Source organism: Pristis pectinata, chromosome 18 (genome assembly GCF_009764475.1).
Source record: "Pristis pectinata isolate sPriPec2 chromosome 18, sPriPec2.1.pri, whole genome shotgun sequence".
Lineage (NCBI taxonomy): Eukaryota > Metazoa > Chordata > Chondrichthyes > Rhinopristiformes > Pristidae > Pristis > Pristis pectinata.
Window position 1 is genome coordinate 42,225,863 of NC_067422.1, and position 13,665 is coordinate 42,239,527.

General features: G+C 51.5%; 1 protein-coding gene across 1 annotated transcript; it reads right to left on the reverse strand.

Moving 5' to 3' along the window:
- Positions 1–672: 672 nt before the first annotated feature.
- Positions 673–4,009, reverse strand: slx1b (SLX1 homolog B, structure-specific endonuclease subunit). The gene is given in 5 exon segments (XM_052032762.1): positions 673–753; positions 1,478–1,529; positions 2,750–2,784; positions 2,787–2,929; positions 3,844–4,009. Coding segments are annotated over 5 exon segments (477 nt in total).
- Positions 4,010–13,665: the final 9,656 nt, after the last annotated feature.

The following is a 13,665-nucleotide window of genomic DNA, read 5'->3' on the forward strand; positions in this document are numbered from 1 at the left end:
TAACAACACCCTCAGAACACCCCAACACTCTCCAACAATACCAACCCTCCAACACCCCCAAAACACCTGCTAAATGACACAGTAACTGCCCCACAACCCCTCACAACAACAGCACCACAGCACTTCCTACGACACAGAACAACCTCACAACACCCCAACAAACATCCCCACAACACCCCAGCACCACACAGCAAAAAACTCACAACAGCCCTATTTAAACTGGAACAACCCCACAACATCTCAACAACACCCCAACAACATCCCCACAACACCACAACGTCTTCATAACAGCTCAACACCGCAGCTTCATACGGTCTCACCCCTACCGACACAGGAACACAAACCCACCGACACAGCAACAACCCCACAACACTCCCACAGACACACAACCACACCCAGTGCTCGGGGAGTTGGGTGGGCGACTCACCTTCAAAGTTCTACCGCAGACGCTTCACCCTCCTAGTGTCGCCGTCTCCCTCTCCATCACCACGCCACCGCCCCCGGCGACGCTTCCGGCTCCCGCCTTGCCGAAAGCCAGGACCAGGTGAGGGCAGGGTGCGTCCATCGGGGGCCAGTCCCTGCCTAGCTCCCAGTGGATTCAGCGCAGGGTGAGCGGTATCGGCCCCAGCGGGAAGACAGCAGCAGCTCCTACAGTAGCCGGAGCTGGGAGGGCTAACTGCCCTCTCCCCGCGCCCGCCCACTCACCCCCGCCAGCTGCCGACATCAGGACGGGTGCTGCCAGGACCACTCGATCTGTCGGAGAGAAGGCACAGATCAGGGGTCAGCAGCGCCGGGGGGGGGGTGTCAGGTGTTAGCACAGCCGGTGGAGGTCAAGGCTCAACAACGCCGGGGGAGGGGGCAGAGGTCAGCACGGCCGGGGACGGTCAGGGGACAGCACAGCTGGGGGAGGTCAGGGGTCAGCACAGATGGGGAGGGGAGAGAGAACACAGCTGGGGATGGGGCGGATGTTAGATGCGAGTCTGAGGTCAACACGACTGGGGTTCAGAGGTCAGCATTTCCGGGGGAGGTCAGGGTCAGAACAGCAGGGGGAGGAGGCAGAGGGCAGCCCAGCTGGGGGAGGGGGCAGAGATCAGCGCAACTGCCAGTCAGAGGTCACCACAACCGGGGGTCAGAGATCAGCAGAGCTGGGGAAGGTCAGAAGTCAGCACAGCGTGGCTGATCGGGGTTTGAGGAGGTGGAATGGAGGGGAAGGAGAGAGGATCATCCCGTCAGTGGAGGAATGCGGAGGGAGGGAAAGGGAGGAGGAGCAGGGGAGAGTAGGGGAGGGGTAAAGGACGGGAGGGGAGAGGGAGAGTGGAAAATGAGGAGGGGTATAGGAGGGTGAGGAGGGGGTGGAGGAGGGGAGGAGAGGGGAGAGGAGGGGAGGGTAGAGGACGGGAGAGAGAAAGGAGGGGAGGAGGGATGGGCCCCAGGGTCACACGAGGGGAGGGGCTGTACTATCGCCCCTCCCTCAGACCTTCAGAGCACCCACGGCTGAGGGAAATCCGTGAACGATTAACACCATGACCCTGGGAGAGAGAGGGAGCGGATCAGGGCAGGACGGATACGTTCAGCACGCCACGCTCTCCACGCAACCTCCTCACCACTCTCCCACCTCTCGCCCCACCCTCTCTCCCCAAACTCTCCCATTTCTTCCCCGACCAACTCTCCTCCACCCTCCCATTTCTCCCCCCACGATCTCCCCAACCATCCCCCTCTCGTTCCCCGCCCTCACCCCCTTTCTCTCACACTCTCACTCCTCCTCCCTACCCCTCTCTCTCCCCCTCCCCCTCTCTCACTCTCTCCCCCACTCTCCTCCCTCTCTCTCCCACTCCCTCTCCGTCCCTCTCTCGCACTCCCACTCTCACACTCGCCGTCTCACACTCTCCCTCTCCCACTGTCACTCTCCCTTTCTCTCTCACACCGCTCTCTCTCTCCCACATGCATCTCCAGAGATCTCAGCCAGCCGGGACGGGTGTCACACAGTGTACTTTAGAGCCCTGGAGAGTGCATAACCCACTCCCAGAGACATGTTAATTACAAATACAACATCCCCCTGAGACCCCCGGATTAGTTCCCAGCTGGTAGCCCACTTCCGGGGACCTGTTATTCTGTATATAAACCCCAGAACCCATGGATCAGATCCCAGTCTTTAACGCACTTCCGGGGACCTGTTATTCTATTTTTAAACCCCCGAACCCATGGATCATATCTCACGCTGTAACCCACTCCCAGGGACCTGTTAATCCATATTAAAAAACGCACCACTGAATTAAATCCCAGCATGTCACCCACTCCCGGATATTCAGAAGAACAACTGGACCACCCAATGGGCCCCACGGGGGCAAAATCTGCCACGGCCAGAGGGCGATGAATGGTGGGGGAAAGAGGGACCGGATCAGGGCAGCAGTGGTACGTTCAGCACGCCACCCTCTCCCCCAACCTCCTCACCACCCTCCCACCTCTCACCCCACCCTCTCTCCCCAAACTCTCCCATATCTTCCCCGACCAACTCTCTTCCACCCTCCCATCTCTCCCCCCATGCTCTCCCCAACCCTCCCCCTCTCGTTCCCCGCGCTCACCCTCTTTCTCTCACACTCTCTCTCCTCCCTACCCCTCTCTCACTCTCTGGCCCCCACCCTCTCTCTCTCCCTCTCCCTCTCTCTCCCCTCCTTCTCTCTCTCCCTCTCTCTCCCCTCCCTCTCTCGCTCTCGCACTCTCACACTCTCCCTCTCCCACTCTCACTCACCCGGGTTTCTGACCAGTCGTACGCCAGGCACCCCACACCTGCGGCAGCCCGCGTTGTGTTGTCTGACACTGCCCTGGGGGTTCACGGTGAATCGGATGTACACACGGCCCAGGAAACCTGGGTTCCTGCACAGCAGCAGTTAGACGCCGTAGAAATGTCCACGTACCGCGCCCATCGCCCCTCGGGGTTGAAGACGGAGAACAGGTGGATGGAGTGGGTTTCAGAAATGCGGCGGGAGGAGATGACGGAGACCGGGAGGGGTGTAGGGGAGGGAGGGGGTGAAGGACACGGGCAGGAGTGGAGAGGAGATAGTGGATGACGGAGACGGGGAGGGGTGTAGGGGAGGGGGTGACCGAGACGGGAAAGGGTGTAAGGAGGGAGGGGTTGACGGAGACGGGGAGGGTGTAGAGGAGGCGGGGGAGACAGGGAGGGGTGTAGGGGACAGAGGGAGTACCGGATATGGGGATGTGCAGGGGTGGGAGGAGGTCACGGGAGCGATGTAGGGGAGAGGCAGGATCACGGGGGAGATGTAGGGGAGGAGGGGCTCTCGGGGTGTGTGGGGGCGTGAGGGGTTACGGGAGGATGTGGGGCAGGGAGGGTCATGGGGGTTGGGGAGGGACGGGGTCACGGGGAGGTGTAGAGGAGGGAGGAGATCGCGTGCGCCTGTGGGGGAGGGAGTGGTCACTGGGGTGTGGGGGAGAGACGGGGTCACGGGTGGATTGAGGGGAGGGAGGCGGTCACGGGGGTTTAAAATGATGGAGGGGTCAAAGGGACGGTGTAGGGGAGGAAGGCAGTTAATGGGGAGGTGTAGGAGAGGGAGGGAGTCACATATGGAGGCGCTGAGGATTGGGGAGCTGGTGCGTGAGGGTGCTGGGGTACATCTGTAGGGCTGTGGGGAAATTTGGGCTTTAGGTACTGTTGCTGTGGTTGGAATGAGGAGTGGGCAGGTTACTGCATTGGGGGAGAATTTTTAGGGGTCAGGGGCTGAAGTTTTCATCTTCAGGGCATTCAAGGGCCTTCAATTCCCCAACGTCACCTTGAATGCAAACTCCAGCTTTTGCAAAGTGCCGAATGCTACGCGGACACCCCCTCACTCCGCCGCCAACCCCACACCGCCGAGACACCGCGGTAAAATAGCGCCCTGTCCTTCTCGGGGTTGGCCGAGGCCGCGGCCCCTTTAAGAGAAATCCTGGTGCACCGGCTTGTTGCCGCCCTCTCAGCTTGCCTATTGATTGTCCCCGCCGGCCGCCGCGCCCCCATTGTATGCGGCGCGCTATCGATCACGCTGAGGGGCAGGGAGGCGGAGGGAAGTTCCCCTTCCGCCCATCTGCCCCGCACTCCGCCTCATTTTCCGAGAAAACTTGCTAAATCCGCACCAGTCCCGCGGATTTATACATAAATTTCTATAAATAAATTTTTATTTATAAACCACGGAACCTTTGTATCAAATCCCTGCCTGTAGCCAACTCCCGGGGACCTGTTCTTCTATATAACCACACCACCCCCCCCCCTTACGAAATCCTGGATCAGATCCCAGCCTGTAACCCACTCCTGGGGACCTGTTATTCTATTTCTAAAACCCCGATTTCCTGGACCAGTTCCCAGCCTGTAACCCACTCCCGGCGACCTGTTATTCTGCATGTAAGGCCTCCGAACCCCTGGATTAGATCCCAGCCTGAAACCCAATCCGGGGCACCTGTTCTATATCTAACCTCCCCCCACTCCCCGAACCGCTGAATTAGATCACAGCCTGTCACCCACTCTCGGGGAGCTGCTATTCTATTTCTAAACCCCCGATCTAAAGACCAGATCCCGGCCTGTAACCCACTCCCGGCGACTTGTTATTCTGTACATAAGGCCTCCGAACCCCTGGATCAGATCCCAGCCTGAAACCCATTCGGGGCACCTGAGTTCTATATCTAAACTCCCACCCCACCCCCCGAACCCCTGGATTAGATCACAGCCTGTCACTCACTCCCGGGGATCTGTTATTCTGTATATAAACATCCGAATCCCTGGATTAGATCCCAGCATGCAGCACACTGCCGGGGACCTGGTATTCTATATATAAACCCCCGAACCCATGGATCATATCGCAGTCTTTCACCTACTCCCTGGGACGTTATTCAAGATATAAACCCCCTGTGCCCCTTGATCAGGTCCCAACATGTAACCCACACCCACAGACCGTATAATGCTGGGGTTGGCGGTGAACTTTGGAAATTCTGGTTGTGGATGTTTTTGCTTGTGGGAGATTTGGCCAGGGTTTGTCGTGGAGTTGGGTACAGGGGGAATGCAGGGACGTGTATGTGGGATCAGAGGGGGTGCCTATTGTCTAGTCTGTGTGAGGAAGGTGTGATGCCAGCATATGTTTATATCGATGTATGTTGGATGGCGGGGGGTGAAACGTGAAATGTGCTGTGAGGGGCAGCAGGCTGGGACACGGGTGGAAGTGTTTGGGAGTATGTACGGGAGTGTATGAGTGGTCAGAAAGGGTGTGTGTTTCCTGGCATGTGTTGGGAAAAAAGGTTCTCTTGGACTCTAACCTAAATATATAGGGATGTATGTGGGATTGGGGGGTGGTTTATGTGAGCTGGTCAATGGAGGGTGGGTTCTGTCTGGGTCAGCGTGTGAGTGTGTATGCTCTGTAAGGGGGAAGATGTTTTTTGGAACCGGATCCCGTCAGAGTCAAATTGATGGGGAACGTGTGACCTGAATTTTTCTAAGCCTCATTTAATAGACCCGATTGTGTTTTTGAAATTTATTATTAGTGTCAGGCTTAGTTTAGGGTTCGGTTGTCAGTTAGCGGGCAGAGGGGAAATTATCTCTTTAGTGTTCATTGATTTCGTTCCTAGAGATTCAGTCTCACTGGACCCTGCTAGTTTGATTTGACGCACGCCTTCATTATTCTGGTCCCGCTCCACTCACCTTTATTGCGATCAGTGCTTTATACCAGACTCTTATCTCCATAGGGTGGGATAGGGGTCCCAGGCATTGTAGTTGTGTATGTGAGATGGGAACGGGGAGTTAACCTGTGCTTGTGGAGGGTTTTGGCATGTGATGGTGTTGGCCAGAGTTTGTCGGTGAGTTGGCTTGTGTTTTTTTGGGGGGGAGATTGATAGGGTTGTGGGAAGTTAGGATTAGGTATCAGGTTCGGGGTGGTGGTGAATTTTGGAAATTGTGATTGTGGAGGGCTTTGGCTCTTGGCAGTGTTGGTACCGGTTTGTAGGGGAGCTGGGTTCAGGGGGAATGCAGGAACATTTATGTGGGAGCAGCAGTGTGCCTATTGTCTAGTCTGTGTGAGGAAGCTCTCTATGATGCCAGCATATGTATGTAGGGGTGTATGTGGCACGGCGGGGATGGAAAGTTAAATGTGCTGTGGCGGGGGAGCTGGCTGATGCCCGGGTGTAAATGTTTAGTTGGAAGGTACAGGAGTGTATGTGGGATCAGAAGGGGTGTCAATTGGCTGGCCTGTATGAGGAGGTTGACTGAGATTTTGGATGTGCTTTTTTGGATGTATGTAGGGAGGCGGGGGAAGGGAGCGTGTAATATGCTGTGTTGGGGGAACAGGCTGGGACCCTGGTGTAAGTGTTTGGGGGAATGTACGGGAGTGTATGTGTTCAGAAGGGGTGAGTTTCGCCTGGTCTGTGTTCGGGGAAAATGTTGTCTTGGACCTGAACTCAAATATATGGGGATGTGTGTGGGAATGGGGGTTGTACATGTGAGCTGGTCTATTGGGGGTGGTTTCTGTCTGGAGCAGGGTGTGAGTGTGTAGGACTGTATGGGAGTGTATGTTGGGTGAGGGGGTAGATGTATTTTGGGATTGGGTCCCCAGTCAGAGCTAAATTAATCAAGAAAGTGTGATGTTAATATTTCTGAGCCTAATTTACTCGGCCAGATTTTGATTTTTTTAGTTTGTTTACCTTGTTTTATTGATTTTTAGACTTGGTTCAGGACGTTTGGGGAGTGGGTTTGTCATAACTCAATCCATGTCTTCCCTGCTCTCTTTCTCTGGAAGGTGGACCAGTTCAGGTTAGTTTCCAAGCACAGGATCTCTGAAGACTGGATCCCCTACTGCTGGGAATGCCTGCTGACAGGTCTGCTCTGGTCTTGCTCTGTAATCGGACTAAGATGCCCTGTCAGTCTAACCCTTAGGCTGTTACCTGTTTCTCCTTTGTACATGATATGGCATACCTTATACTAAATTGCATGGACAAGATTGCTGGTCCCATGTTCTCCTCTGCTCTATCCGTGCCCATTTTCCTATCGCGCTGTTGTGTATGCTTTTTTCCTATTTTTAATTGTTTACATCTTCTAATGCCTCCCACCACAGTTCGGAGCTGTGTACAGTTTTGTACTAACTAACAATTCTCTTGGATTCTGAGCCCTTTTAAAAGCTGACATAATTGTGTATTCTCTCAGAGAGCTCACTCACCCCTTCAGTTGTTGGAAGTGGGTCTTAATTGGTGTGTGGATACTGATGGCCGTTCTACTGTACCCTATTATCAGTGGTAGCTTGGATGTTGCACTATTCTGTTACCTGGGGTTTGTGAGGCCTCCCAAGAAATCTGATTTGATGTGCGTGAGCCTGCGTTTACTGTAACCTCTCTATCTCCCCGCAGTGAAGAGGATAGCAGTGGCCTGGTTGAAATCCTCCTTTCCGGTGCAAATGCGGTGGAGGCGGGTCAGTTGTGATTTGACGATGCCCCTGAAGGTGTGTTTTGGATGATGGTTTGCTGTGCGCAGGAGGGTATGGGTGCTTTTTGTCTTTGAAAGGATTTTAGACGTTAGTTTCTGGCTAAAATCTCCTGCTGCTAGTTTGAAAACTGTGGTGTCCAGGATATCAACATTCTCTCTACTTGTGATGGCCTTCACATTTATGGAGGGGTGATGTGTGTTCAGGATTTTAATGAATTCTTCTAAATCTGTCCCCAAATGTGTCCAAACACCCCAGATGTTATTTCGATATATAAGAGGTACATGTTTTTTGGGACATTTCGGGAAGACTGTCTCTTCTCATTTTGCAATGTACGTGTTGGCATAGGTTGGGGCAAATTTCATTACCATTGTCGTGCCTTTGACGTGGAAGTTGAATTCATCATTGAAATCAAAGTCATTTTTTGTCAGGCTCAGGAAAAGGAGTTTTACTAAGGCCTCGCCTGCCCTCTCCGGGTATGGGTATTTCTGAAGGATATCTCTAACTGCCTGTATGCCCCTGTCTGTCTCTATATTTGTGTATAGACTTTTAAAGCCCATGGTGAAAACTATGGTGTTAGGGTGTACTGAGAGGGAATTGAGTATTTGAACGAAGCGGTACGTGTCTTTGATGTAACTGGGGTGTTTTTCTGACAGTAGATTGAGGGAGGAATCAAAGTATTCTGCTATCATGTTGGACGCACTGCTACAGTCTGATACGATGGGCCTTCCAGCAAGTACTTCTCCGGGTACGGTTCAAGTGCCTGGGTGCTTATGTATTTTGGGGAGAACGTAGAACATTCCCTCCCGGGCTTGTGTCGCTGTTAGATATTGAAATTATTTCTGGTTGATGTGCCGACACCTTCTGAGCTCCTCTGGAATGTCTTTAATTTTCTGTTTAATTAGTGTTAGTGTTGGGGGATGAAGCCGTTCCTGGATCGTTGAGGGAGTTTCTTCATGCTGTCTGGTAGTGTCCTCAGTGGTGGATGCCTCATCCCTGAGTCACCGCCTCTTGAAGATGTCACCGATGGTGGGGAGGGTTGTGCCGGTGATGGAGCTGACTGACTCCACAACCCTCTGCACCTTCTTTCCTTCCTGTGCATTGGAGACTTCATTCCAGGACACAGTTAGAATACTATACAACGTTCATCTGAAGCACATTACAAGACGCTTCGATGTCATACCAAATCTCCTCGAACTCCAGTCAAGCAGAGCCGCCGGTGTTCTTCCTTCTGATTGCAAAAACAAAATCACATAACTACTCTCCCTGGGTTCTGTTGGACTTCATTTTTGTAACAATTATAGGGTTGCATTAGCGGAGATTTTAATTTCTCCAGTATTCCCTAGTCCTAAACTGGAACAGATCTAATTTGGGGGAATTAGTTACTATCAATAGACAATAGACAATAGGAGCAAAAGTAGACCATTCGGCCCTTCGAGTCTGCACCGCCATTTTGAGATCATGGCTGATCCTCAACAATCAATATCCTGTTCCTGCCTTGTCCCCATATCCCTTGATTCCCCTATCTATAAGAAACCTATCTAGGTCCTTCTTGAAAGTGCCCAGAGAATTGGCCTCCATTGCCCTCTGAGGCAGTGCATTCCACAAATTCACAACCCTCTGGGAGAAGAAGTTTTTCCTCACCTCTGTCCTAAATGGCCTAGCCCTTATTCTTAAAACATACCCCTGGTCCTGGACTTCCCCAACATCTGGAACATATTTCCTGTCTCTATCTTGTCCAATCCCTTAATAATCCTGTATGTTTCAATCAGATCCCCTCTCAATCTTCTCAATTCCAGCGTGTACAATCCCAGTGTCTCCAACCTCTCAGCTTAAGACAGTCCCGACATCCCCGGAATTAACCTCGTAAACCTACGCTGCACTCCCTCTATAGCCAGGATATACTTCCTTAACCCTGGAGACCAAAACTGTACACAATACTCCACAGTGGTCTCACCAGGGCCCTGTACAAATGCAAAAGAATCTCTTTGCTTTTGTACTCAATTCCCTTTGTAATACAGGCCAACATTCCATTAGCCTTCATCACTGCCTGCTGCACTTGCTCATTCACTTTCAGTGACTGACGAACAAGGACACCTAGATCCCTTTGTATTTCCCCCTTACCTAACTCTACACCATTCAGATAATAATCTGCCTTCCTGTTCCTGCTCCCAAAGTGGATAACTTCACACTTATCCACATTAAACTTCATCTGCCAAGTATCTGTCCACTTACCCAACCTATCCAAATCACCTTGAATTCTCCTAACTTCCTCTACACATGTCGCACTGCCACCCAACTTTGTATCATCAGCAAACTTGCTAATGTTATTCAAAATGCCTTCATCTAAATCATCAACATAGATCGCAAACAGCTGCGGTCCCAGAACCGAGCCCTGTGGCACCCCACTAGTCACTGCCTACCATTCTGAGAAACATCCATTCACCCATACCCTTTGTTTCCTATCCGCCAACCAGTTTTCTATCCATGTTAATACCCGCCCCCCAATTCCATGATCCCTAATTTTACCCACCAATCTCCTGTGCTGCACCTTATTAAATGCCTTCTGAAAGTCGAGGTATACAACATCCACTGAATCTCCCTCGTCTATTTACCTGGTTACATCCTCAAAAACTCCAGTAGATTCGTCAAGCATGATTTGCCCTTGGTAAATCCATGTTGACTCGACCCAATCCTATCATTGATATCCAAATATGCCGCTATTTCATGCTTAGTAATGGACTCTAGCATCTTCCCCACCACAGTTGTCAGGCTAACTGGACGATAGTTCCCCGTTTTCTCCCTCCCTCCTTTCTTAAAAGGTGGGATAATATTAGCCATTATCCAATCCTCAGGAACTGACCCCGAATCTAAGGAACATCGGAAAATGATCACCAATGCATCCACAATTTCTAGAGCCACCTCCTCTAGTACCCTGGGATGCAGACCATCTGGACCTGGGGATTTGTCAGTCTTCAGCCCCATTAGTCTACCCATCACCATTTCTTTCCTAATATCAATCTACTTCAGTTCCTCTGTCACCCTCTGCCTTTTGTCCATCCTTAACTCTGGGAGATTTCTTACGTCTTCCCCCGTGAATACAGATCCAAAGTACTTAATAAATTCGTCTGTCATCTCCCTGTTTCCCGTAATAATTTCACCCGATCCGGTCTTCAAGGGCCCAACATTGTTCCTAACTAACTTCTTTCCCTTCACATACCTAAAGAAAGCTTTTGCTATCCTCCTTAATATTCCTGGCTATCTTGCCTTCGTACCTCATTTTTTTCTTCCCGAATTACCTTTTTAGTTAAATTCTGCTGCACCCCTAACATTTCCCAATCTTCTAACTTCCCACTCAGCTTGGCTCTGCCATACTTCTTCCTTTTTAACACAATGCTATCTCTGACTTCCTTTGTCAGCCACGGTGGCCCCTTTTCCCTCTTTGAGTCTTTTCTTCTCCTGGGAATAAACTGATCTTGCACCTTTTGCATTATTCCTAAGGATACCTGCCATTGCTGTTCCACTGACAATTCTGCTAGAATGTCCGCCCAGTCAACTTTAGCCAGCTCCTCCCTCATGGCTCCATGGTCTCCTTTATTCTACTGCAAAATTGACCCTTCTGATTTGCCATTTTCCCTCTCCAATTGCAGATAAAAACTTATCATATTATGGTCACTACCTCCCAATGTCTCCATTACTTCGAGTTCTCTTATCAAATCCTGCTCATTACAAAGCACTAAATCCAGAATAGCCCTCTCCCTGGTCGGTTCTCCTACCAGCTGCTCCAAGAATGCATCCCGGAGGCACTCTATAAACTCCCTTTCCTGGGGTCCAGTACCAGCCTGATTTTCCCAGTCCACTTGCATACTGAAATCCCCCATAACTACTGTGACATTCGCCTTGCCACATGCCAACATTAACTCACTATTCAGCTTGCACCCAATATCCATGCCACCGTTCGGAGGCCTGTAGATAACACCCATTAGGGTATTTTTGCCCTCACAGTTCCTCAGTTCTATCCACACTGACTCTACTTATCTTGATTCGGTCCCCCCTTGCAAGGGACTAAATCTCATTCCTCACCAACAGGGCTTCCCCACCCCTCTTCCCACCTTCCTGTCCTTACGATAGTATGTATACCCTTGAAAATTCATTTCCCATGTCTGATCTCCCTGCAGCCATGTCTCCGTTATCCCAACAACATCATACATACCCATTCGTATCTGAGCTTCAAGTTCGCCTACCTTATTCCTGACACTCCGTGCATCCAGCAGAATTTGGTTGGGTGAGTCTTTTTGAAGCGGAAGGAACGAATGTTATGTCGGCAGCATTTAAAGGTGTGTTATCAGGTGTCCAGGAGCAGCATGTTCCTGTTGTGATGAAGGGTAAACCTGGTAAGCCCCACGAGAGTGACTCTCCCTTTCTTGTTTCTATGTTCTACCCATCTGGCCGTTCTGGACGATCCCCCATAATCTCACCGCTGAGCATCGCTGTTACGTCCTCTCATTTCAAAAAGGCTCCGCCCCTTCACGTTTACCTGTTCCTCTGCATCTGCATCCTGGAATATTGAGCCGCCAGTCCTACCCTTCTCTCAGCCGTGTTTTTTTTTTAATATCAAGGACATCCTCGTCCTCAGAGCCAAACCATGCCCAGCTTTCGCCCGCATGACCTATTTAACCTCGGGTACTGAAATAAATGCAGTTTAACTGAGTTTTCATGACATCTGGATTTGCTCTCGCTGGCTTTATCCCAAGCCTTGGTCATGCTCGGAATCCCACCCCCTGCGAATCTGGTTTCAACCCTCCCGAGTAGCTCTGGAAAATTTCCCAGCAAGGATACTGGTTCTTCTCTGGTTCAATGCAACATGTCCGTCTGGTACACGTCTCCTCTACCACAGATATCAGTGGTCCAAGAACATGAATCCCTGCCCCTTTCACCAGATCCTCAGCCAAGAATACAATTCCCGACGCTGTATTCCATCTCCTCTGCATCCTCCCTCAGTGCAATCACCCCCGCAAATCCTCTCTGAACCCTGCCAAGTACAATGGCACCTCGAATAATCTCTGCACAATCTCCAGTCCAATCACACCCCCAATCCTCTTTACACTCTCTCCAGTGACTCCAAACCCCAATCCTTCCTGCATCCCATCCTGGGCGATTTCATCGTATTTTATTTTGCAGGAAACGGGACCTCTGCACAATTCTCCAGTTGCCGTTATTTCCATGTTGTTGGTACTAAAGTGGAAACTGACTCACTGCCTCATTTGGCCCGCGAGAGATCAGTCAAAGAACTAATGGAGTAATCCGGGCATCAATTGGTCACCGGCCCTGTTCGTCTATTCCCGTTCCCGCCCACTACCTCGCTGTCCCTAATGTGCAGAGGACAGCGGGTCCAGCCCGATGCAAATCATCTGTGTGTGAAGTCTCAGCCTGGAGCCGGCCAGGGCCGAGGTCGGTGCCGGAGTCCATCTCCGACACCTCTGGCCCCTTACTGGATCTCCCTATCTCCATCTCCTGAGACAAATTAACCACAGACATATTTTACAGACCCATGAATCCCACAGGTACTTTGACAGCAGCTCTTCCCACCCAGTCACTTGCAAGGATGCTGATCTCTTCTCACAGTTCCTCCGCATCTGTTCTCATGAAGAGGCTGTCCAGTCCAGAACATCTGAGATGTTTACTTTGTTCAGGAAATGGGATATTCCTTCCACCACCATCAATGTAACCCTCACCCGCATCTCCTACATTTCCTGAGAGTTTGTCCTTACCCAATTCTCTCCAGCACCAACATGTAAGGGACAGAGGTCCCCCCGTCCTTACCAACTACACCAAGAACCTGCGAATACAACACATCGTTCTCCGCTCCATCCACCACCAACAATGGGATCCGATCACCATGCACATCTTCCCTCCCCACCCGTCCTCTTTCCGCAGGGATCGCTCTCTCTGCGATTCTCTTGCCCACTCGTCTCTCCCTGCATATGATCCTCCCGTCACTGATCCCTGCAGCCGCACTAAGTGCAAAACCAATCCCTGCAACTCTTCCCTTCGCACTATTCATTGCCCGAGACAGTCCTTCCTGGTGAGGCAGCTCTTCACCTGTGCATCCGGAGGTGTCACCATTTCCATTCAGTGCTCCCGGTGCGGCTTCCTCGACATCGGTGAGACCAGACAGAGAGTTGGTGACCGTTTCGTCGGGGACCTTCGGTGCATAGGC